Raw genomic sequence first — 26,019 nt, 5'->3', positions numbered from 1 at the left:
TTTTATTTTCTGTAATTAATGACAGTATTGTTTCTAGGTCTATCCACTAATCAACATGTTTTAGGGAAGTTTTATGCATAGCTAACAGCCATTACTAGTGCTGATTTGTTGTAAATTTTCATTTTTTTTTTCCAATTCCCTGTGGTTATACACTTCACTTTTTGTTCAGCCTGGAAATTTTGAAGTTTCTGATGAAGATCGGTTGCATTCCTTTACAAACTCATATTCTTTGGGCATTGATTTAATCAAAGGTAATTTCGTCAATACATATTTTTGATGAATGGATTTAAATTGGTCATTGCTAGTAACATCACGTCATATTTTCCATTCTTTGTCTTGTTTCCTCAGGTGTCCACTCCATAGATTTGGCCAGTTTAGATACTAAACTCATGCCAGAACATTTATTTTATCTCTGTTTGGACTACAGAAAGAAGTACCTTCTGTCTCACAAATCTGCTACTAGATACAATTTTTATAAGGTACTTAACTCTTCTGATTTTTTGGAGCGTTTTATCCTTTTACCATTCTGTTTTCACAATTCTGTTTTCTTTACATTATTTCTGGAGTGAAGGATTCAAATGCTCCTGAAATGGTACACATGTTGAAAGTACTTGAACCTCTCCAACAGCAGATTCTTCCGCATATAAATGAGTGGGAAGATCATAATGATCTTCAAAAAATTTTGGATGTAATTGACATGCTCTTGACTCTCCCATCAGATACTCCTTTAGCGAAGGTAGTAAATGTACTTAAACTGTGTATATCATTTTGTTTTCCTTCAATGAACATGATTACTGAGATTTTTTTATTGTACTCCCATTTCTTTATCAAATATAGAATATTTTTTCCTTTTTATTATATGCCCTTAGAATTGTTTTATTTTTAACCCATGCTTCTTAGAATACAAAGAACTTGTTTTTATTCATGACTTACAGTTTTGTTTTAACTATTCTCTCCTCTGTAGACTTTTTCAGGGTTGCAGTTTTTACTTCACAAAGCTGAAATTATGCAAGAAAATGGTTCAAAGTTCCCCCTTGCAAGTATGTATTTTCTTTTAAGAGATAAATTTGAAAATATGTTCTTTGGAATTACTAATTTTTTTTTTTTTTTGTGTTTATATGAATTGTAGATCAACTCAAATCTGNTAATGATCTGTTGTCATCATGGCAAAAGATGGAACTAAATTCTTGGCCTGCTTTGCTTGATGAGGTGATGGATCAGTATGAGAATAGTGCAGCCAAAGTAAGTGACTTGGCTTTCCATTTTTGGTATTGTTTTGTTATATAAAGAATGAAAGGAAGAACAACTAAAGATCCTAATTATTTTGTTGCTTCAATCCATTTGCATTACAAATAACAACAAATCTTATTAATTCCGTATCATTTGTAAAGCATTTGTTGTGCAACATAGAATACATCAAATTTGTTAGTTTAAATAATTATTGAATTTAATTGTTAAGTCAAACTACTCAGTACTCAGCTATTGTCGTTACTTTATTTATTTTTTTTTAAATTTATCTTTAATCTGGCTGTAGGAAATGGTACATACATAAGTTTGGGGTGATTTTAAGATATTAGTATTAACAATTTTTAGTCCGATTGTTTTAGTATTTCCAAATTCATCTGGGCAGATCCAAAGGGTTTTTACTCAGTGGTAATGAAATACGGGTCTTTTTTCACAGAATAGATCGTCTACACCAACCTGTCTTGATAAATAGTATCATTAAATGTAGTTAAATTAATTGCAATTTGCTTATATTTAAGTCTATCTAATATGATAATTTTTTTATTTACATTTAAGTGTAGAATAAATATAATATAGTTGACACTAGTTTCGAAGTACTTATTATAAAAAGTTAATGAGTTTATTGTTTATGATAAGTTGTGATTGGATACCATTATACTGAGTATATATAACTGCATCATCCAAACAAGTTCAACTTTCACTACAAACCCAAAAGTACTAGAGGAAGGATATGGTGTTGTTGACTTGTTGCTCATTCTTCACTCCCCCATCTTCTTGATTTTGATTTTGTTTGACTGCTATTTCTTAAAGCTCAAAATCCTCTCTGAACATACCTTGAAGCAATTATAAAATCCCGTGAGTCAAAAACATTATCTAACTCAAACCAGCTTAGGAAGAAATTATCTTGTAGAATTTGGAAGAATTGGGAGATGCATTTAGCACCAAAGTTTTCTATTGAGCCAATAAAATATGATCTCTAATATTGAACAAAAAGTTACATGTTTTTATCAATTAAAGTTGCCTGACATTTTCATCAAACAAATATTTATCTGTAGATTTTTCTTGGAATACTCTTTGAACAATATCATGAATTGATGGGTTCTGTCAAGAACTTAGTGTTGGCCTTCTATTTAGTTTTTTTTTTTCGTTTTTTTTTAACCTTTGCCCCTTGATTTTTTTCACTGTCTTGGAAGTGGTTTGTTTCAAAGGCATTCATTTCCAATAAAAAAATTCAGTTATTATTTCAAATTTTAATGCTTTTATGCAAGTTAGGTGGCAATGCCTGCCACATGTTGGTGGACTCATGGTGATGATTTTATGCTACCATTGTGGATAATTACATCTTTTGCAGTTATTCCTCTTCTAGGAAAAATACCTTTTTGTCATGCTTGTGTTATTGAACTTTTTTGTGTGTTTCCGTTGTTATTTCTGCTCTTTTATACCATTGGAGTGAAAATACTCAGTGGCCTCAGGTAGTTATCAATAGGTCGTTGTGTTTTGCTGTTGGTGGACTCATGGTGATTATTTTGTGCTACCATTTATGGATATATTTACGTCATTTGGGGTTACTCCTTTTAGAAAAAAATCCTTTTTTGTCATGCTTGGGTCGTTGAACCTTTTTTGTGTTTTTCTGTAGTTATTTCTGCTGATGTACATCAGTTCTTGGTTTCTGATTAGAGTAAAAATACTCAAACTCTCGTATCTATTTTGAGATCTAAGATTGATGTTTGTTTGTTTATCTTGAGATTAAAACAGAGAAATATATTTCTGAAAGGCTTAATAGACCCTTCTCATGTTCTACTATTTATATTGATAAAAAGTTGATACAATAGGGAGATGGAAGGTCAAAGAATTGTCCTAAACTGCTAGATACAAGAATAAGAGATTACCCAATACACTACTCCCTACTTTAGTCCTTCTGACTACACTGACTACACTAACATAAGTAGACTCATAATTATTCTAACACTCACCCTCAAGCTGGAGCATACATATTGTATGTACCAAACATGAAATAGATAAACTCAATTTTGAACTAGATGATTTGTCTTCAAGAGTGTGAGTTAAACAGATGTGTTATCACATGTCAATGAACAACTAACTGCAACTTATGAAACTTCAAAAGTGGATGATGGAGAGCAGTGGTGGACATTGACAAACTGCAAGGACTGAATCCCCATCTCTGAGATGGATGGGTGATGGGACCTGTAGTGGCTGAAAGCTACAAACTACAGGGACTACCATACTTATGTGGCTTGAACTACCATACTTAGCTTCTTGGAAACATACTCCCCCTCACTGTGAACGGTGGAAATAGTGAAATTGTTGATTGGGATTGGAAGCATCATAGTTGCTAAAGATAAACACACATAAATGACTTCGACAAAAGAGATTTCCACTAAACACACATAAATGACGTCCTGCAGCAGCAAACAACATCAAACTGGAAGAATTGATTAAGGCCTGTAGTGGTAAACAATAGCAAACTGCAGAAACTAGATTTCCATCACTAATAGATGGGGAGCCTTCAATGGCTAACTACAAATCTGCAAGGACTTAACTGTCCTGATCAACAACAAATCTACAGGAAATAACTGTTCTGCAGAGGCTAACAACAACAGACCTGTAGGGACTACACTAGCCTGCTGCGGCTTAAACTTTCTCTCCCTCACAACTGAACGACATGGACGTGAAGGTGGAAGAACTGGTGAGAACCGATCCATACGAGGGTGATTCTGACACCTATAAGGCGGCGCGTGAAGAACACGCTCACGAGATCTGACGGAGAGATGAGGCGCGTGGAGGTGAGTTGAACAGAGTCTGGTCCTACTCCGGCGGGGTTGGCCGTCGCTCGAGGAAACGGTCCAGATCCGTAGGTCATCGGTCGAATCTGCGACGGTGGCCGGCGGCGGGCGATGGTCGACAGCGGACTGATTTGGCGCTCGTGGCGATGTGTGAATGGGAAATAGCCATCGGAACCGGCATGGTTGGCCGTCACTCGAAGAGATGATCCAGATCCGCTAGTCACTGGTCGAAACTGCGACGGTGGCCGGCGACGGACAGTGGTTGACGGCAGACGGTTGCCGGTAGCAGTCCGACGGTGCAAGTGGAAAACAGTTGATACAATAGGGGGATGGAAGGTCAAAGAACTGTCCTAGACTGCTAGGTACAATAATTAGAGATAACCCAACACACTACTCCCTACTTTAGTCTTTCTGACTACATTAACATAAGTAGACTCATAATTATTCTAACAGTTTAGACCATTACTTTTTTTTTTTCAGTTGTGAATTTCTCTAAACTTGGATTGATAATTTTATTTGTATAAATTTTATCTCAATATATTTGTTCAATGTAAGAATATCACTTATTTGTTTCTTGATTTTGTTGCAGTTGTGGTTTCCTCTGTATTCTGTGCTTCCACCAAACTCTTGCGAAATATCAATTATCGAAAGGCATGTTGCAAGATTAAATTCAGTCTGTTTGCAGCTTCCTCCTTTAGATTTTTTGACATGCTTTTGACATGTTTGAAGATAATTTGCTGTTTTGTATTTTGCAGCCTTGAGGACTTCATACATACGTCCAGTATTGGGGAATTCAAGAAACGTCTTCAGCTTCTCTTTGCTTTCCTTGGTCAAAATCATATCAAAGCATCTTTGGAAATTAATTCCAGGTATTATTCGTTAGTTTCTTGAAAACAAAAGAAAGAAAAGTCATTTAAGCCAGTAGAATATTTCACTTATAATTTCAATTCCATCAAACAGAATATAGTTGTTTTTGTTCTTTTGACACGTCATATTTTGATGTGGTGGAATNTATAGCATTAAATGTAGGATATATGCTAGCTTATGTTAAAATTTAAATCTGAAATCTTTTCCATATTATTAAACCCTGCAGTTCTGGTCGGTTGGAACAGTCAACATTCTTGTACAATATCTTTGGATTTTATGTGCAGTTCTTACCAATGTAAGTTCCTTGTACTTATTGTTTCTTCAGTTTGTTGTCTTTTTTTTCTCGGCTTTAATGTCTATCAAATTATTTGCTGAATGCAGAGTATTGAAGTACATTGATGCTAGTAGGAAAGAGGTTGGTATTGAACTAAATAAACTAGTGANACTATGTCAGTGGGAGCATGGCAAGAGTCATTTGTCATTTGAAAGCATGAAAAAGAGTCGGCAGAAGCTTAGAAAGCTTATACAAAAATATACTGTAAGTTTCAGGCTGTCTATTTGATTATGAAAAAGCAAATTTGAACATGAGGAACTTTTTTTTTTTTCGTTTTTCACTAATCCTTCTTACTGGTGTTAATTTCATTCATCAATTATTGTCACTTAAAAAAATAAACAAGTTAGTGTATTACAACATTCATAATTGCTACCCATACTTTATCGGCTCCTTTATAGGGCTTTTTGATTTCCCCAGTTTTAAAATCACGTACCACCAGAGATAGTTTAGCATTGTGATCAACTTAACTATACTGGTTGGTTGGATTAAATGTTCTTGCTGATCACAGATGGATATACTGGTATGTTGTCATAATAAGTACTGTTATTCCTGAATGTCAGCTGTAGATATTTTTTCCAAACTACTTTGCGCTTGCTTGGTACATGCATCATAATCTCTTTGGTCCTTAAAGTATTTTGATTCAAGTTATTTTCCTCCTTGAGGAATAGTAAGGCTATCTGGTTGAGGAACTGTATATAATGTCCTTTGTGATGGGGCATTGGTGTGAGTATATTGACACGACAGTTTGTTTTTTTTTTTTGTGGATTTATAAAAAGCTTTGTAAAAAAGGATTTGTTGCATATACAGAGGCATGTAAAGACACTTTTTAACTAAAATCAATGTCCTTTTCTCCTGTTAATATAATGTTGTGTAGGTCATTTATCTTGTTAATATAATGTACTACTTGAAACCAAATTGGAACAAATTATTTCTTTGGGCCTCTGGTTGGTCGTCCAACATGTATAAATTTCTTATAAATATAAAATTGTAAAATATTTTTGTATGTGAATGGGGCTAGACACTGGCAATTCATTTTCCTCATTGCAACTTTATTTTTATGTCCAGTCTTTTATTTGGGTGAATTTTTAGTTTTTTTGCCTTGCTATCCAGCAACCTGATATTTCTTCTCTGTACTCACTAAAATTTGTAAATGCTTCTTGAAATATGATATTCATATTTTGCTCTCTTTTGTTATTGGTGAAGGACGTCTTGCAAGAACCCGTGTCTATTTTCCTTAACCAAGAAGGTGCACAAAGAGGAGCAAAATCACAATCTTTTCATAATCATAAGCCCACTTATGATGTTACGAGCAAGGGTTTGGTTGATGGTTCTTTTGATTTGACATTTTTCAGTGAAAACAGGTTATATTCGGATGAGTACACAGTATAGCTGAATCTTTTATAATATGAGTTGTTTTAACAGTATTTTTCTTGGTGTAGGTTCATGTGGTTTGAGAACTTTGATGGGGGAGTAGACCGTGCTTTTCAGGACTTGTTGCTTAAGAAAACATCAGTATTGGATATTATTCCTTTACATAAGAAAGGTGTTGAAAGTTCCTCCTGTTCTCTTGTTTTCTTATCCTTGTCTTTTTTTATGTTCCTTGTTTTTTTGTCTTGTTTTCTTGTTGGGAAATATTGAAACTTAGTAATCTGTACAGAAATTAAAAGCATATTTAGGCCATGTCGTGATTCCCAACGTACACTTTGCCTGAAAGGATGGAAAGCTGTTTGGCATATGATTGAAAAAATATATACCACCGCAGTTGACTATGGTAATCTTTTGAAGGAAGAGAAAAAGGGTCAAGGGAAGAGGAGAGCTTTGTCTGAGCTTCTTAAGCTTTTAGAAAGCAATGGATTGTCTCGACACAAATCAGCTTATACAGGAGTATGAAACTAACTGTTTATTTTCATGAATGTCCAGATTACTTAATAAAATTATCTGATAAAATCCCATATACAGGACCAGCATAAAACTTGGTGGTTCCTTCAGCTTTCTGAGAACATATCGTATTTACTCCCAACCAGCAGTAGATTAGAGTGTGTAACCCCAGGAATTCCTGAAGTTGAAAATAAGAGTATTGAAGAAGAAAGTTTGCTTATGGAGTGGAAAACTGCCACTGATTATTACTACAAGAGTGTTGTCTCTGTGCTGCTTATGCAGCAGATGTGCCTCAATCCACATAAAGATATAACTCTTCAACAGGTGAAATGACTTGTTCAATTTATTTGTAGTGTGAGATTCATTTGGTTTTCGTACACCTGCTATTTTTTTCTTATTTTTCCTCTTCATTATATAGTATCTTCTACCCTGTTAGTTTTCTGCAGGGATTATGATAGGTTTGATACAGTTTACAAAAGAAGGAAAAAAGAAGGTAGTTAGTACAGTTGTAATTACATAACTGTAACAGACTATTATAAATAGTCTTATTAGGAGGTGAGCAGGCAGTTTTTGGGGAGTATTTTGTAAAGGAAAAAGTTAGGAGAGACAGGTTCTTTCGAAAGATCTTGAAAATTGTACAGGGTTGTTCCTGTTCTTACCACTTTGGTAGAACAGTGCTGTTTGGTTTCTTAATAAACATCCAAGAATTGTCTTGGAGTTCTCTTGTAAAGTCTGGGCAGCTATCAGATTATTTATTTAATAATTGGATTTTTCGTATTTGCTGCATTGCTTTTTTAATAGTTACAGTTCTTGGAAGATGCTATCAATCTTGCCCACAAGTTTCTTTGACTTCTGAGTCATATAATTGCTTTGGTTTCTGTAGGTTGACAGTTCTAGTTCTTTCCTCAATCAACTTATCCAGATACAACAGAAGCAACTGACTGCTGCCAGTGCATTCAACCAACAATTGAAATGCTTTAGAGAACGTGTTTCTACTCTGGGGAAATTGTTTTCAATTTCCTCCACCGATAATGAAAAAAATTATATTTGTTCTATTATTCCCAAACAGGATGCTACTTATAAGTGCATGTGGCAACAAAAAGTAAGCATTGTTATTAAAATTTTATTTGGACATCTGATTTTGGTTGTGTTTTAAATATTTGTATGAATTCTTTTTTCTTGATCACGCAGCAATTGTTTGATGCTCTTTATGCTACATCACAAGAAGAATTGCTTTTACTGAGAATATTAGAAAGTAGCCATTTAAACACTTGCAATAGAGTGAGACCCTTAGTCAGTCGGATGATTGCTTTGATTGAAGAATTTTTACCGTCGTTCAGTAAATCAAAGGTGCATATGTTGGTTTTCTACTGTAGATTTCTTTGAATTTGCAGAAGTACCTACTCTCTTCTGATTCATGAAAACATGATTACAGGATTCATTGGATTGTTACCTAATTGGGAGGTCCAAAGCTGTGACTGCAGTGACTTCTTTCTTGCATCCTTGCATTGTTACTCAAGAAATGAAGCTGCTGGTTTCTAAAAACTTCAAGACCATTCGGAATTTTGAGGATCGTTTTCTCAAACTACAGCAGCAAGATTTTCATAGGAGTACAGTTAGAGAAGTTCTGATCCAACATTTTCTAGAAATAACTGACAAGGTACTTGGTATTTTGACTTATCCTTGTTAAACCTAGTATTTTGATATTGAAAATTGGGGAATAAAAAGATTTTTTCTTCAGGCAAAATTAATCGAGGGTGAGTTTAAAACAGCAATACAGGGAAATTTTGGTGAAAAAGGTCTATCTGGAGATATATTTTGTAAAAGAAACTCTGTGGAGCTTAATGCCAGGTTCAATGAAGCCCTTATGTCTATATATCAGCGTCTTGCATCTGTATTGCAGAGTTTATGTTTTCCAAGCAATATTCCTATGGTTGATGAGTCCATGGAAAAAATTGTTTCATGTGAATCACTATTTGAGTCATTTGTTACAAAGCTTAGCTTGGACACATTATGTAAGGATCTTTGGAACGTTATTTCTTCTGGGGTAAGCTTTTCTCTTTGCAAGTTGTTTTAGTACTCTTTGTTACTGTACAATTAATTGGACAATACCTTTTCTCTGTAGAAAATGTTAGTGAATTCTTGTGACGATAAAATCAGCAGTTATTCATCCGTTGGAGCCCATTTTAAAAGCCTGCATATGTTCATGGATCAATTACTAAACTTTGGTGATGAACTCATGAAAAATTTCTTAGCCATGCACAGATCAGTAAGACTTAATACTCTCCTCATTTTGTGTATAAGTTAATTTTCTTTTACTATGATATTGTGTATAAGCTCTCGTATTCTCTATTTAGACAATATATCATTTTCTATTTTAAGTTGGATGATGTAGTTGTATGTCACTTTGCAGGTATCTGTAACAACTCATGTTATTGCAAATATTTTAGCTTCTTTATTTTCAAAAGGTTTTGGAATATCTCCCGAAGACCAGGAGGAAGATGGAACCCTTGATACCACTGGAGATTCAAATGGTACAGGCATGGGAGAGGGTGTCGGATTAAAAGATGTGAGTGATCAGATTGCTGACGAAGATCAGTTGCTTGGAACAAGTGAACAGGTTAGCTTTTACTTATATATTTTGCTGATTTTAAGATTCTTATCACATTTCTGATATTTATAAAATGTACTGGTGTCAATACTGCAGCAAAATGAAAAGCAAGATGACACAGACAAAGTGCCAAGTAGTAATAATACAGGGATTGAGATGGAGCAGGATTTTCAGGCTGATGCATTGAGCCTCAGTGAAGACTCTGGAGAAGATGATGATACTGATAATGAGGATGGGGAACTTGAGTCTGAAATGGGACCCACAGGGCCAGACAGAGAAGCAGTGGGTGAGAAGGTTTGTGATAAGAATGAAAATGAGACTCCCAATGATACAAGAGAAAAGTATGAATCTGGACCTTCGGTTAAGGAAAGAGATTCAGGCAACACAGAGTTAAGAGCCAAGGATGACTCTACAGCTAATGAACCTGCAGATGGTAATTGTAATGAAGGTGATGCTCAGGATGATGAAACTGTAATACCAGATGATGTAGGTGATGGAGAGAAAGAAGATGAAGTGACAATGGACAAAGAAACAGCGTATTCAGATCCTACTGGGTTGAAGCCCGATGAGTTGGATCAAACCTCTGACATGGATTTGGATTTAAATGAAGATGCAGATCTCATGGAAGATGCAGAACGTGATGAGCAAGATAATATAGCTGAGAATGGAAAGGAAGAGAAGCAGGAAGAAGAGACTTGCTCCCCTGACGAAGTTATGGAAGAGGCACATACTGAAGTTGATGTGAACTCTGAAATGGATGGTGAAGGTCAACAGAATGCAGACATGAACTTCACAGAACCAAAAGAGGATATATTTAAACCTTCGGAATTGATTAATGAGGAAGTTTTCCCTGCCGAATTAGCATCACAGTCCAAATTTGATTGGCAGACATCTGGTTCTGAAAATGTTGCAGCAGAGTCAAATTTGTCTAATAGCCATCATGACTCTGACTCTACTCTGTTCGGAGGTGTGCCTTCAAGTATATCTGAGATGGATTTTAAGATGTCTGAGTCGTTAAATGGTGGGGGATTTGGTGAAAATCAACCTAAATCTCATGATAATCCCCAGAGTGAGTGTTCCTTTATTCAGGAGAAGCATACTAATCCTCATCGGAGTATAGGTGATGCACTTGAATATCAGAAAGAAAGAATTAATGTATCTGGTGACGCTCAGGAAGATTTGAGTGAGAAACAAGATGAGATGGAAGAGGACAATGCTGATGAGTATGGCTATGTTTCTGAATTTGAAAAGGGAACAGCTCAGGCTTTGGGACCTGCAACACTGGAGCAGGTTAATAGAAACTTTGACGGCGACCAGCCTGATAAAGAATGTCATGCTGGAGAAGATTCAAAGTTACAGTTTGAAAAGGAAAAATCAGAAATGATTTCTGTAAATAATTCATCATCAGTTACCAAAAACGAAAAAAGGGAGCAAGCGAATCCATCAGTCACGGAAACATTGCGGGATGATGGATCGGCACATTCTCTTGCTAGTAGAAATATTGATCTTGAGAATCGTTTGGAAGATTTGGTTTCTTTCAGAAGCTCATTCATGAGAGATAGCACAGATCTAAGCCAGCTTTCTCTGCACGACAAAGACTTGGGTAAAGGCCAAGAACCTTGTGATGTACCCGATCATGTGAAAGATAGTGCTGGTGCTCTCTGGAGTAGATTCGAACTTAGCACAACAAAATTGTATATTGAATTGACTGAGCAACTGCGCCTTGTAATGGAGCCCACTCTGGCCAGCAAACTCCAAGGGGACTATAGAACTGGAAAAAGAATAAATATGAAAAAGGTAGATAATTTATTGTTATTCATAGAAATTTTAAACGTTAATTGACAATATATTTGTCCGTGACATATATCTTAAAAAAATCCAGGTAATTCCTTACATAGCAAGTCATTATAGTAAAGATAGAATATGGCTGAGGCGGACCAGACCCAACAAACGTGATTACCAGGTTGTTATAGCTGTTGATGATTCACATAGTATGTCAGAGAATGGTTGTGGTGATGTTGCTATTGAAGCTTTGGTTACTGTATGTCGTGCCGTTTCTCAATTAGAAATGGGCAGCTTGGCTGTTGCTAGTTTTGGAACAAAAGGAAACATAAAGTTGCTGCACGACTTTGACAGGCCCTTTAGTGGAGCGGCTGGTGTTAAGGTTAGCAAGATAATAACTTGACTTATAATTTGATTCTTTTTATTAAAATCATTGTGCATGTGTCTAACTCTTTGTTTGGATGAGGAGCACAGATGATTTCCAATTTGACATTCGAACAAGAGAATACTATTGCTGATGAGCCAGTTGTTGACCTATTGAAGTACCTGACTAACAAACTGGATACTGCAGTTGTAAAAGCACGACTTCCATCTGGACATAACCCACTACAACAACTAGTTTTGATAATTGCAGATGGTCGGTTTCATGAAAAGGTACTCGATAGAAAAATTGCTTTTATACCTTTTTTTCTTTTGTCCTATTATCTGTATTCTTAACTAGTGACCTCATTGTTCCCTCGTCATGAACTTTAATATTTTCAGGAGAATTTAAAACGGTGTGTTAGAGATGTATCAACTGGTAATCGAATGGTTGCTTTCTTGCTTCTTGATAATTCTCAGGAGTCAATTATGGATATGAAGGTATTTGATCTATTATTATGCTTAAATGTTCTTTAATTGAGAGTATTGTAGGCAACTTTTCNTNTCACNTTTAATGACGTTCTGGACTGCAGGAAGCTTCTTTTGAGGGTGGGAAGATGAAATTTTCTAAGTACATGGATTCCTTTCCCTTTCCCTACTACATTGTTCTGAGGAACATTGAGGCACTGCCTAGAACTCTTGCAAACCTATTGAGACAGGTTAGTTTGAGGCAGAAATATAATTAAATGAAGATTCTGATTAAGAAAGTGAGTTATATTTATTTTCTTTTGCTTATTTCAGTGGATGGAGCTTATGCAGCATTCAACTGGTTGAGGATCTTTATGCTGCAAATTCCATTTTGGCGGAGAGCGTCTGCTCCCTATTTATTTTGTATTTAGTAGTTTACAAAATTGTACATACAGTTCAGTGTTCAGCTGCATCATTCATTTTTTCAGCAAGTGTTTACAAGATGATCTTTAATATTGTCAAATTTATTTAGATAAATCCAAGTTTAAAAGTTCTTATAAACTGCCGCGTTGTAAATCAAAATTCTTATAAAACTTTCTATCTCCTCACTGAAAACTAATTAAAACTTATAATCGATTTAATAAATGAACGAAACACATTTGATTAAAATTGTCTATGAAATTAATAAAATGGTAAAATTATAGCTTATCAGACAATATACGAGTCCTAAAAATATAAATCTCAGACAAAATTTAACGATAACCAAGATTTATATATAAGTTTCTCGTTAAGTTAGTTTCCAATAACTCATTTTCTACAATTTCCAGAATATAACAAATAGTATTCATAAATCTTGTAAATTTAATACAAATTGCGATTCTTTATGTTTAAGTTAAGTCGTTTGGTCATAAATGTTATATGAATATTCTCATAATGATATATGTGAAAAATATGATTCCAAAATCTGAGTTTTCGAATTAGGATTCTTATAATCATATGATTATACAAAAAAATAACCATCGGTTTGCAGGCTATATTAATTAATGAATTTTAATTAATAAAATATTCAATTTCATTTTTTATAAAAACACATAAAAAAGTTTCCTCCAAATAGATTTCATAGATTTTATATACTTGTTATTATTTTCCATGAATTAACACTACAATTTACGGAGCTTTATGTAAAGTTTTAAAGAGTAGAACTTAAGTACAATGCTTAAACATAATTTTCGGACTCATCAATATTTTCTCTTCTACATCATAAATTTAAACTGTCTAAATGTGATAATGTTAGAACCTATATAAAGCTTTAAAGAGTAGAACTTAAGCACATTGCTTAAACATAATCATAATGTTCGGACTCACCAATATTTTCTCATCCACATCATAAATTTAAACTATCTAAATGTGATAATGGTAGAACTTGTTTAATTCAATACATTTTAAGAGATACTAAGTTTTCATATTTTATAAATTTTTAATGTTTTTTTAAACTTTATAAAATTTACTAAAGAAATTATACGAACCATTTTCTTTTTACGATACAGAAAAAAGAAAATCTCCAAGTGAATTAAAATTTAAACCAGTGAACCCTGCCTTCATGCAATTAATTATAAGTACGCTGGCGTGACATGCAACATAACTAGTTCATTTCCTTGAAGCTATAGGTAGGAAAGATCTATTTATGAAGAACAACCATTGAGAGCAACATACACTAATGGCAGCTCTCACCTTTCAAAGTGCTATTATTTTAGTTTGGATGATACTCTTGGCACTCATCGCCTTCTTCTTTTCCCACACTAAATGCATTTACAGATAACGTCCAACAATCTAGTTATCTTCTTCCATTGTCAGTCATAGATTATCAGACATGACTTTGTTTTAGGTTTTGTGTAATGTTAGTCATCAATTATCAGACATGTCTTTCATAGCACTTGTCATGCATGGTAGTAAGTTACTGCAGCTTGTGGCAACATTCAGTAAGAGAGATAATACCATAATGAAATAAAGGAAGCTCAGTAATTATCATGATTGAAAGCGACTGTTTCTAAATATATACATTCAATAGCTATTTAAAATTCTCATACAATGTTAATATGTAGTGTTTAGAATTTAACAGAAACATGACGAAAGATAAAATTCTAAGAAAGTGACAGATTGAGAGGAAAATAATGTGATTCCTTATTTTACTTTATTTGTATCTGCTGTTTTCTTTCAAGTAAGAGCCCTCTAAAATCACCACATTCACTACAACTTTGCTTCGTCCTTCTTCAAAAACACCCTAAAACCCCTAGATTAAAATATACTTAAATAAATGTTTCTAAACCAACCTAAACTCATTTTGAAGTAATTGATCACATATTCAAATCTAAAATTAACTAAAACTTCACTTTATAGACCCAAATTGAATTTTGTCATTTATAGTTTATTTTTAAAGGGTTAAATATGTTTTTAGTCCCTATACTTTGAAGCGATTTTGGTTTTAATCCCTCTTTCAAACTATGGTACAATTTAGTTCTTCAACTTTAGAAAACTCTAGTTTTAGTCCTTTTTACCAATCTTTTTTAACTTTATTTGTTGTTTCAAACGCGTTTCTCAATTAACATTGAAGCAAAAATGTGTCAAACAGTGTAAACAATCCAAATGCTACAATAAACGTGCCTAAAACAAAAAATAAAGTTAAAAAATTTTGGTAAAAATGACTAAAACCAGAGTTTTCTAAAGTTGAAGGACTAAATTGTACCATAGTTTGAAAGAGGGACTAAAACCAAAATCGCCCTAAACTACAGGGACTAAAAACATATTTAACCCATTTTTAAACAACTTAGAGACTCCAACAAGTCCTAAATGACTTATTAATATCCTCTAAAATGACCATTTAAGCACAAAATCCATAATTCAAATTCTCACTAGTCTAAAACTCCAAAAACTAGTTCTAAACAAACTAAACTCTACCTATCAACCACCAAACACTCTCAAACCACATTTCCTCCATTTCAATGCTTAAACAAAACATAAAGCATCTCATAACATACTCAAATGCCTCAAGCCAGTTTACCATCCCTCTTTCCCAATTTCACTACTTAGGATCTCATCTTTTCTTCATAAACACCGTTAAAACTTCTACGATTCAACTCTTTAATCTATAGACTTCATAATACACATTCCAAATAGACAATTTAACATATCAACATTCAATTCCACTTCAATTCAACATACAATACAATTCACACCAGCATTTCATCATCACACTAATGCAAAAACAACATATAATGTCACGCGTTCAACTTCCAACCACTCAATAGCCAACGTTAAAAATGACTTGTGACATTTTTGTAAATAAATGAAATTATTAAAGATAGTTTAAAATTGTAATCCGAAGTAAAAGGATATAAAACGTCGAATACTCCAGCGTTAGACGTTAAAAGGTTAGCGAATTCAATAAAAATTTGAGGAGAGATTGAAAATTCATTCACTTTATCTTAGCGCACAAGACTCTCTTCTGTGTTCAAACTTTTCTCGAACGAAAGTTTAACGACCATCACATGTAATCTTTCTTTCATTTGATACAAATGTATGTTAATTAACTACTTTAAGCATGATTTTTGTTTGTTTTAACCAATTATTATTAATATAATAATTAATATAAAATTATCAGTATAATAAAAATAACTTATGAGACATAAAACTATTAAATGAGAATAAATTAATTAAAAACCAAAACATTTTTAGTACACGATATATATAAATATTTTTTAATAAAAGATCAATTAAAAGTATTTCAGTTCATAAGATATTTAATTTAAATATTACAAAACATATAAAATTTAAACTCATAATTTTACTTACCAATATAAATTTTACTCTTGATAAATAATTACATTAATTCATCTTATCAAATCCAATTATAGTTTGAATAAGATGAGTTAAATAATAAAAAAAATCGTATAAAAAATATTGTCCAACTTCAAGATATATTTCAGTTTCTGAAACTAAAAAAAATATTAATTTTTGTTTTGTTTGTTTGTAGTTGATACCACTCCTACTATGGTTGTATCTGTGTGCCATTACTAGTTGTAAGGGTCCATTCCCGTGAGCTTACAAATTATCTATTTCCATCCACAGAACCTGAATCTGTCACCTTTTCATTGTAACTTTCTCACACAATACAATAACATTGCTTCAAATCAAAACCAACTTTCAAATCCTGACCCACTTTGCTTTTTCTGATCGCCACCATCTTTTTGCCTTCCGAATCCTATTTCGTGACACCCCATTTCCATTTCTTCCCAAAGTTCATTCCTTTTTCAGGTTTGAAACGGAACCCATTTCTCTGTTTTCACGCTTTTAGCCAACAATGCCAAGTGTCTGGATGCTCTGTTTATTGTTTTCAACATTGAACTTTTTTTTTTGAAACAGAGGGCATCTGCATGTTGTTTAGTGCTGTTTTTAAAGTTTCATGTTTCTTCGATGTTTTATGTGAATTTGATGATTTTATTTGGATTTTGAGGGTTTTCATTTGTTGTTTTGATCTTGCTTTTTTCCTAGTTACTCATTTCGTATTTAAATTCTTATCAATGCATATTTTGATTCAATTGTGTTGGTTTTGGTTATAAAACTTCATTTGAGTCTATATAAAAGGTCCATGCCTGAATGGACCTGACCCCAATCGGGGTATTGATTTCACTTTTCCTTTCCTTTTCAATAGCAGTTGATTTACTGAGTTAGTAGCTAAAATGAATTGAATGCCTAATACTTTGTCATGTAGCTTTTTGAGGAGTTGGCCTACATAAACGTGGTTCAGTGTTAAGTTTGCGTAGTCTTTGAATAATCTTTAGCCACTTTGTTGTGTTATTTTTTTTGTTCATGATTGAACTTAAACAAATGCCGCAGCCTGACCTCAGGAGGCTATCATTTAACGAATAAAATAATCATTCTCTATTTTATGGAGAACAACAATGGTTTTCCATTTGGAATTTTTTATTTCGTATGAATCAATATTTATAGTATATAGAATAAAATAAAATTATTGGAATACAAATCTCTGGTACAGTTGCTATCCTATAAGTTTAAAGTTGTTTTCTTTTATTCTTAGAAATGAGTTATCCCTCTATAAATGGAAGGCAATAGGATTATCATCCTTGCAATAAGCATCTTAGATAAAGTTGGTTTCATTTCATGTACGATGTACATGCGTTCCAGCTTAAAACTACATCTTTCTTGACATTGAATTTGATTTTAGTTGTTTTATGCAGTTTATCTTAAGCATTCCAGTTCTTCAACGTATGGAGGGCTGTTGACATTTCATACTTTTTTATTATTAGTATTGACCATGTACCTATTGGCATATAGTCTATATCTTCAATGTAGAGGCTTCAACATATTTTTTGTTGTTGTTTTCTGTTTGTTTATCTTCACCTGTAGATTTTTCTTTATCTGCAGGAAAAATCTATCAATTATAATTCCAAATGGCTTCGTCCACTCTCATCTGTGACACTCAGCCATGGAAGGAGTTAGAGGTGATGGATAATCACTTCCTAGATTATAATTCAGAGCTAGTGAAGCATTCTACTAATTGCATATCATTTGTGCAGGCCCACGCTGTGGATGTTAAAGAGACTCACTTACGTGATTTATTGAGTGATGAGGAGAGATCCCGGTCAATGGTGGTGTATGACGCTTAATTTATGAAACTCTATAACCTTATGACCTATTATATTCTTTTATAACTGTATCAATAAAATTAGGACATTACCATTTAGGAATTGAAAATATTTTGTGCTAAAAAAGTTGAGTCACTACAATGTGCTTGCAATGTCTTGATGTCTAACCTTCGGATTTCTGCATTCTTTGAAGTGAATTTGATGGAATTCTATTGGATTACTCGAGGCAGTTAGCCACTCTTGAAACAAGGGAAAAACTCTTCAAATTGGCGGAGGTTAGTTCAGTGCTTCTATATATTTGGACAACATGTTTTATCTTGTGGCCCTCAGTCATGTCCTTTTAGATACATAAAAGGTCCTTTATCAAACTGAAATGAAGTCATCTGATTACTATATCTCTGGATGTGACGCAGGTTGCATCCCTCAAGGAAAAGATAAACCGGATGTACAATGGGGAACATGTAAGTTCCTGTATACCGAACCACTGAGCTGTACATATGCTCATGTCATACTTGCATTTTAAATGTTTTTCTCCGTCTGGAACAAAGGTGTTAATTCTCAACTATGTTTTTATTAAACGGTTTCTGCAATTCCCACTTCTACACTGGGAAACTTTGTATTCAAAAAGTTTTCATGTATATATGATGTGGACACAATTGCTACATTTTCTTGTTATTTTTCTTGGAATTTCAGATAAACAGCACTGAGAATAGATCAGTACTTCATGTAGCTCTTCGTGCTCCAAGAGACTCTGTTATACAGAGTGACGGAAAGAATGTTGTCCCAGATGTTTGGAACGTTCTGGACAAGATCAAGGAGTTCTCTGAACGGATTCGCAGTGGATCTTGGGTAATATACTGGCCAGTTTTTTGTACTTTTTTGTGGTATATGGACATTGTTGATGTAGACTTAAAGAGTATAAATTATATTTTTGTAGGTTGGAGCTACAGGAAAGGAATTGAAGGATGTTGTTGCTGTTGGTATTGGTGGCAGTTTCTTAGGTCCATTATTTGTGCACACAGCTCTTCAAACAGGTTGTTGACTCATTCTGGTTTCTTGGTGGTATTCACATAATCAGCCTTTCTTCTTATATTTGTACGTTTTTTAGTACATATGTAGATGAACATAAGAACCATGTATATTATCTTCAAGCAAGTAGAAGTGCTGAATATTGTTTCTATCACATCTTTCAGATCCTGAAGCTATTGAATCTGCAAGAGGGCGTCAGCTACGGTTGTAAGTATCTGATATCACTTTGGTTTTTGAAGTCTGGTTTGTTGCTATCCAATTCTAGTATGCATTCCACTCCCCTCGTGTTAATTTTATACTACTATTCATCTCATTTAGTGGTGACAAGGTTAACCTCTTCATTATGTTAAACTTATCACGAAATCAATATATGCTTGTATGTGCAGTCTGGCAAATGTTGATCCAATTGATGTTGCTAGGAATATCACGGGACTAAATCCTGAAACAACCCTAGGTAAGTCTGGTTTTGCCTTTTCCTTTTTACTTGATATTTGACTTAAGCGTCTGGGATTCCATCTTGTTTTCTACACTGTTGGAACTCTTTTTTTTTTTTTTTTTTTTTTTTTTTTTTTTTTTTTNTTTTTTTTTTTTTTTTTTGTAGTGGTGATTGTTTCAAAGACTTTTACAACTGCCGAGACCATGTTGAATGCCCGAACACTAAGGGAATGGATTTCTTCTGCCCTAGGGTGAGTGTAGTGTTAAAACTATTTTTCAAGAGTAATAGTATAATTCTTAATCTGGTTCTTTTTCTGGGCTTTTACCTTTTAGACTTTAGTATTAAGCATTGTGTCTTCATCTGGTAATTTCCCCTTCAAAACATATCCATAATTATGTAAAATAGAAATGTTAAGTGTAATCTGAAGACTGGCTTACCATTTTATTTTACCTTCAGGCCCTCAGCAGTTGCAAAACATATGGTGGCAGTCAGTACCAATCGCACAGTATGGCCATTTGTTCTTTTTTGTTTTGCTTAACTCATCAAAATATGTTAAAAATTCTATGTGTGGTTTCCGTGTGAAGACATATATCAATTGTTCAGGGCTGAGCCTGCAGTTTTCTTTTTTCTGTTGTCTTCATTTCTGATGCAGCTTGTGGAAAAGTTTGGCATTGATCCTAATAATGCTTTTGCATTTTGGGACTGGGTTGGTGGCCGATATAGTGGTAACTTTTTTTTGCAAATGTCTACTTTTCCTTGATCTTACTGGATGGGAGCCCCTGCAATATGCTGCCCTTTATTGAATAAGAGAAGTAATTTGATTTTAACTATTATTTGGCGTGTTGTTTACAGTCTGCAGTGCTGTTGGAGTATTGCCATTATCCCTACAATATGGTTTCTCAGTAATTGAGAAGTATGTGATTTATTATTGCTATGAGCAGGAATTTCTTTTCATTGATAATAATGGTCCTAACTTTAGCTTATTTCATTGTATTTTTAGCATAACTTATTATAGATGCACTCTAGCAAGCATTGCATTCCCTATATCATTCCTATCTTTTAATTAGAAAAATAGAAAAAAAAAAGGAAATTCAACTTCATAATAATAGCTAGTTGGTAATTAATTTATAATGCCTCCAATGCTTCTATATTTTCTTTGTGCAAATTAATGGAAAGAAAGTAAGGTTTTCTCTTGGCTTATAGCCTTAGTTCCAGGACGGTAAAGATTCATCCATCTATTCATTTTATTTATTTATCTGTTGTTTTGGTTCCTATTTGATAGAATAAGTATCCTTTCTTGTTCATATGCTTGGTTTGTACATGACATTACGTTTCTTTTTTGAAGGTTTTTAAATGGGGCTTCCAGCATTGATCAACATATGTATTCAGAACAATTTGAAAGAAATCTACCTGTAAGAACCCCTACAGCAGCCTTTGTGTCTTTCAATGTTTGTTTTTTTGTACTAATGGATCTCCTGCACATGTTAGACAGATTTTAAGCCATTTATTTTTGTTCAATCTAGTGGCTGGAAAGTAATTATCATAAACCGATCCATTGTCGTGTCTAAAAGCTTATGCTACTAGTGGAGGTCAAAGGCTGGTTTTGTTGAGATAGTAATAGTCTTAGAATATAGTCCAACGTCAATTAGGTAAAAGAAGGGTCATGTGACTACTTTTTCTTAATATTGGGAAAAGCCAAGTTGTTAGCTAAGAATAGTGTAAAATTACAGTATGTAAAGGCAATCCTCATGGTCTCCCTGATACTACTTTCACTCTCTGCCTGTCTCTCCCTACTTAGTGCTCTCTCTCTACTCAGTGCTTCCTTGACCTTGTTTGATGAACAATTTGTTGCTCCCAAAATTTGAATTGGATTTCATGGTTTGGAAACTGCTATAATTGATGGAGAGTGAGTAATGATTAACCACATGAATCCTTCCTTTTTTTGGGATTATACATCTATATGGCAGTAGTGATGTTTCTTTAACAAATGCAAGATGACATGTTCAATTTTCAACGGGCCAGGTGCTTTTGGGACTGTTGAGTGTATGGAATGTCTCATTTCTTGGATATCCTGCCCGAGTGAGTACCTTGCCATTTGTTCTATTGAACAACTCCTTATGTTTCTTTATTATTTCAATAACTGAAACGTTGGTTCACACCCAGGCTATCTTACCATATTCTCAAGCCCTGGAGAAGTTTGCCCCTCACATTCAACAGGTATGTTTGCTATATTGTCTTGCAATTGAATGCTCAGGCATTTTCATTTTTTTCCCTCTTTATTCATATTGTTTAGTGTATGTTCAAACTAGGTTAGCATGGAAAGTAATGGCAAGGGTGTTTCAATTGATGGTGTGCCACTACCATTTGAGGCTGGTGAAATTGATTTTGGTGAACCAGGAACAAATGGGCAGCACAGTTTTTATCAACTTATACACCAGGTGAGATACAGATAGCAATATTTGTGTTGTCATGACATTTTGAATTTTAATTTAATTTGTGCAGTTTGCACGTTAATGCTTGGGTAAAATTTATATTATGATTGATGAGGACATAAGGTCACATACAAGTTTAATGGAAGATTATTTTACCCTTCCTCTATGCTGACCTTTGAGTCAAGTGGTGATTACTCGGCAGATCATTTACGTTGCATATGGACTCATGGTTTATCTTTCATAAGTTAGTTTTCTCCTGTCAGTTCTAAACACAATTTTCTGAGTGGCACATTTTAAACTGCATTTAGGATTTTTCCTTATGCTTTAAAACAAATCAGAAGTTAGTCATACTTGGATATATATCATACATGGGCATTCCAGCATAAACTAGATGACAAATTGTTATTGGATAGCATTAAAGAATTTCTACAAATTTTTCTATTCATTAGAATTTGGGAGAGGAATCAATCATACCAAAAAGTTGAATTTATTTCAATCTTTAAGCTTATTTCTTTTATTTGCTTCAGGTACCCTGTAGTCTGATAATATTCATTCTCTGATGTGTGCAATCCAATGTGCTCATGAATTTAAAATGTTACATTTGTCTCAGTATGATGACTTTGTTGTGAAATAACACATCTATATCCATCTCTTGGTCTCCAGGGACGTGTTATTCCTTGTGACTTTATTGGGGTTGTGAAAAGTCAGCAACCTGTTTACTTGAGTGGTAAGCTGGTTTGATGTTTACACTCTGGTTATCTTGGTTTGAGACATGTAATTTATAATTCATGCACTTTCTGTGCAGGAGAGGTGGTGAGCAACCATGATGAGCTAATGTCAAACTTTTTTGCACAACCAGATGCACTTGCCTACGGGAAGGTACACAAGTAGTTTCTCTAAATCTAATTCATATTCATTAACTAAACAAAGGGAGCACTTCCATATGAGAAGGTATATATGTGCTGTCTTTCTTATTTATGGATCAAGTAGTCCGATTGCTTCTCTCTTCTCAAGATCCGATGTAGATAAAAAGAATATAAAAAATCATAAAACAATGAAGCGATTAATTCATGGTTTTTTTAATAAAATGGAAATTGGAAATTAAATTGAACCGGTAGCTTCACAATATAAACAAGATTCTCGATGTTGGTATCTTCAAGATTATTCTTGTTTTGTGCAAGAATCGGGCCTAACCATATACATGACCCAAGGCATAAGGGTGATGGTGTTTGGTGTTCTCGTGCTGTTAAAGTTAGAGGTGATGCTTGAAGGCTAGGATGTGTGGGAGGAAATCCTTTATTTGAGTGTTTTAGCTTTTATTTGTTGTAGAGCGAGAGACCCTTTGAGTTAGGGAACAAAGGATTTTGTCCGATATAATTGATTGAAGATGACATCCTCTTTTTCATTGCCTTCTTGAATATATGGTATGTACTTGGTTGGACTGAAGGAGGTAAATATTGGGTAATTTACTCTGGCCAGTGAGGCAATGGCCAAAATCCAGTTTGGAACAATTTTCATGTCATGAGCATTCTTCTCAAAGATTCCTATGTTGGAGTTTTTTTAGCAGTTCTATACTGTATTTACATCCATATTTTTTACTTGTTTTGAGGGTTAATTAAATCAATCTTTCTTTTAACAGACATCCGAACAGTTGCAGAAGGAGAATGTTCCTCCACATCTTGTGCCACACAAGGTAGTTTCCCTTCTGTTTCTATGCTACTTCATGACTTATCACTATTGAATCACCAGTCCCCTCACTGTTTGTATTCTTCATGCTGCAGACATTTTCCGGGAATCGACCTTCTCTCAGCCTTCTGCTTCCATCATTGAATGCCTACAACATTGGACAGGTTTGAAGTCCCTCCTCTTATTATATGAACATTTAGAGAGGAAATAATTCCTTCCTGTTTGCTGGAATTTGAATTTATCAGTATCTTCGTTCCATTGAGCATGTCCATCCTAAAAATATCCTTTTCCTACCCTTAGATCTTACCTCTCAATATACAAAATGTTCCAGTCATATGTGGATTTTCCATACTTAAGCATTTTATACTGATGCTTTTCTTTAATGAGGCTGTGAAAATAGAATTTTTAGCCCTAATATCTCCTATCTGCTTTCCCAGTTGTTGGCAATCTATGAACATAGAATTGCTGTGGAAGGTTTTATTTGGGGAATCAATTCTTTTGACCAGTGGGGAGTGGAGCTTGGGAAGGTTAGCAGTTGATAAGTGACCCTTTATGTTCTTACTTCTATCCCTGGCAATGAAAAATTCTGTGCTATAGTTGTTTCTTTCTGACGAGATTTCGTATCAATATGCACTTAATTTGACTTTGATGAATTTCACAATGTTCATTCAGTCGTTAGCCACTCAAGTGAGAAAGCAACTCAATGCATCCCGTACACTAGGAAAACCAGTTCAAGGTTTTAATTTCAGTACTACTTCTATGTTGACAAGATACCTTCAGGTATGGTAGATCATATGCTATTCCAAGAAGAATTATTTTCTTAATTGGAGTATTTGTTGATGTTGAAACTGAACCTTGGTTTTGAATTCTTCACCCAATAAATATTAATCTACAACAAGGAGAAAGTCTTTTCCTACCAGATGAGATTACAATAAATATTTTTCTAGAAAATATAAGATGATCAAACATGGTTCAAGAATTACATGTTTTTCTTATCAAGGTTTTTGTTTCTTGGTTGATATATAAGAGACTTTGCTAACATGCTCTTGTTGCTTCATTTTAGAAGATTACTGAATAGATTTGTTTATTTGTATGACAGGCAAGTGCAGATGTACCAGCTGATCTTCCAACTCGTTTACCTAAAATATAACTGCCTTTTCTTGAGGAATGTTATTTTTTATCTTGATATTCGATCAAAGTGTTGTTACCAATCTCATATAAGCTGTGACAGGTTACACAGCAACCTTCAAACTTATGTTTCTGAACTAATTAAGTAGTTCTGGCATATTACAGTCATCCTTCAATTTTGTTGTGAAATGATGTCTTGAAAATCTTGCCTTATGTTTTGTTGGATTTTGAAAGCCATTTGAAGAAAAACTAGTATCAAGCATAGTTTGTTGTCTGATAAAACTTAAGCACAGTTTCACAGTATTGTTTTTAGCACTGTTTTAATTAAGATAAGAGTTTCAGCCTGATAAATTATACAATAAAAGCCATACTAGTTATTGGAGATGACACTCTAATTACTACTTGAGAACAACACCAAAAACACACTAAAAATGGTATCTAAATTTTGTATTTTATCTTTAGACAGACAAAAGTATACATAGAAACATTTGTTTATGAACTGTATAAACTAGAACAACTTCCAATAGTAAAGTTTGAAACGAACTTGAAAACTCAAATATTCAAAACTGGAAAAAAAAACCAATGCTTAGTAAATGAGTTACCTACCTTTAAGCTGGACAAAACCTTAACCTTCAACTATATCTTTTGAGAAAACTTTGAGGCTATTACTCCCTGCACCCTCGCAATTAGTAATTGCACTTCCACACTAATAGAAAAAGACTAAACTATCTTTTACTATTGTACCATACTTTTGTCACATGTTGAATCGGACACAGATAGTAAATTTCTGCTACTTGACCCGTAACAGAATTTTGTCGATATAAATCACAAAGGGTAAAATAGACATTTTGTCAAAACAGATGGTGTATGAAAACATCATGTGGGTGCCCAAAGTAATTAATTGTCTTGAGGCACAGGATTTACTGTAGTCGAGCAACGAAAAGCAGTGTGCTAACCCATTCAAATTATTAATTATTTTTATTTAAATAAAATTACCAATATTTTTTTAATACACTTTCTTAATTTAATTATTGGATGTCAGTAAATAGATATTTTTTTTAATTAATTTTGTGTTTTCCAACGAATTTTAAAGTTAGGAAGACAATAAATATGTTGATAACATTATTGTTAATCTTAATATTGCTAATAAGCTATTAGTAATTTGATATAATGCTTAAGAATATTGGACAACTTTTTGTTTTAGAAATTACTATTTTATTTTTTTAGAAATTACTATTTCTTTTTATCTTGTAGACAAATCTATTTACAATGATGATAATACCAATAATTTGAAAT

The 26,019-nt window shown here is 33.8% G+C and overlaps 2 protein-coding genes across 4 annotated transcripts in view; both read left to right on the top strand.

Annotated features, from left to right (window-relative positions):
• The window catches only part of LOC106769619 (midasin-like), a 44,769-nt gene extending 31,858 nt beyond the window's left edge, over nt 1-12,911 (top strand). Inside the window, 25 exon segments of the mRNA XM_022781760.1 lie at nt 170-251; nt 349-479; nt 572-736; nt 965-1,040; nt 1,130-1,242; nt 4,639-4,700; nt 4,805-4,918; nt 5,143-5,211; nt 5,298-5,454; nt 6,454-6,611; nt 6,690-6,793; nt 6,908-7,134; nt 7,210-7,452; nt 8,012-8,230; nt 8,320-8,478; nt 8,564-8,788; nt 8,870-9,175; nt 9,254-9,397; nt 9,542-9,748; nt 9,836-11,536; nt 11,622-11,954; nt 11,957-12,175; nt 12,284-12,382; nt 12,475-12,600; nt 12,683-12,911. Of these exon segments, the coding sequence (XP_022637481.1) occupies nt 170-251; nt 349-479; nt 572-736; nt 965-1,040; nt 1,130-1,242; nt 4,639-4,700; nt 4,805-4,918; nt 5,143-5,211; nt 5,298-5,454; nt 6,454-6,611; nt 6,690-6,793; nt 6,908-7,134; nt 7,210-7,452; nt 8,012-8,230; nt 8,320-8,478; nt 8,564-8,788; nt 8,870-9,175; nt 9,254-9,397; nt 9,542-9,748; nt 9,836-11,536; nt 11,622-11,954; nt 11,957-12,175; nt 12,284-12,382; nt 12,475-12,600; nt 12,683-12,715 (5,472 nt within the window). The 3' untranslated portion in view covers nt 12,716-12,911.
• Nucleotides 12,912-16,403: 3,492 nt separating this feature from the next.
• Nucleotides 16,404-25,005, top strand: LOC106774378 (glucose-6-phosphate isomerase, cytosolic). Of its 3 annotated transcripts, none has more exons than XM_022781754.1 (24): nt 16,405-16,660; nt 17,774-17,868; nt 17,944-18,020; nt 18,206-18,287; nt 18,426-18,473; nt 18,706-18,861; nt 18,950-19,046; nt 19,206-19,248; nt 19,428-19,495; nt 19,643-19,727; nt 19,934-19,982; nt 20,130-20,202; nt 20,330-20,390; nt 20,823-20,889; nt 21,500-21,556; nt 21,641-21,694; nt 21,787-21,915; nt 22,573-22,636; nt 22,715-22,788; nt 23,549-23,602; nt 23,691-23,759; nt 24,033-24,122; nt 24,268-24,375; nt 24,695-25,005. In XM_022781754.1, exons 2-24 carry the CDS (start codon nt 17,818-17,820, stop codon nt 24,743-24,745), a joined length of 1,707 nt encoding a protein of 568 aa, XP_022637475.1. In that variant the 5' UTR covers nt 16,405-16,660; nt 17,774-17,817; the 3' UTR covers nt 24,746-25,005. The 3 variants fall into 3 exon arrangements, with proteins under 3 accessions (XP_022637477.1, XP_022637475.1, XP_014516845.1); XM_014661359.2 differs by having other exon boundaries at nt 17,792-17,868; nt 24,695-24,987; XM_022781756.1 differs by lacking the exon at nt 24,033-24,122 and having other exon boundaries at nt 16,404-16,660; nt 17,792-17,868.
• The last annotated feature ends 1,014 nt before the right edge of the window (nt 25,006-26,019 follow it).

Source organism: Vigna radiata, chromosome 1, assembly GCF_000741045.1.
Source record: "Vigna radiata var. radiata cultivar VC1973A chromosome 1, Vradiata_ver6, whole genome shotgun sequence".
NCBI classification, from domain to species: domain Eukaryota; kingdom Viridiplantae; phylum Streptophyta; class Magnoliopsida; order Fabales; family Fabaceae; genus Vigna; species Vigna radiata.
This window is presented reverse-complemented; position numbering and strand designations above follow the sequence as displayed.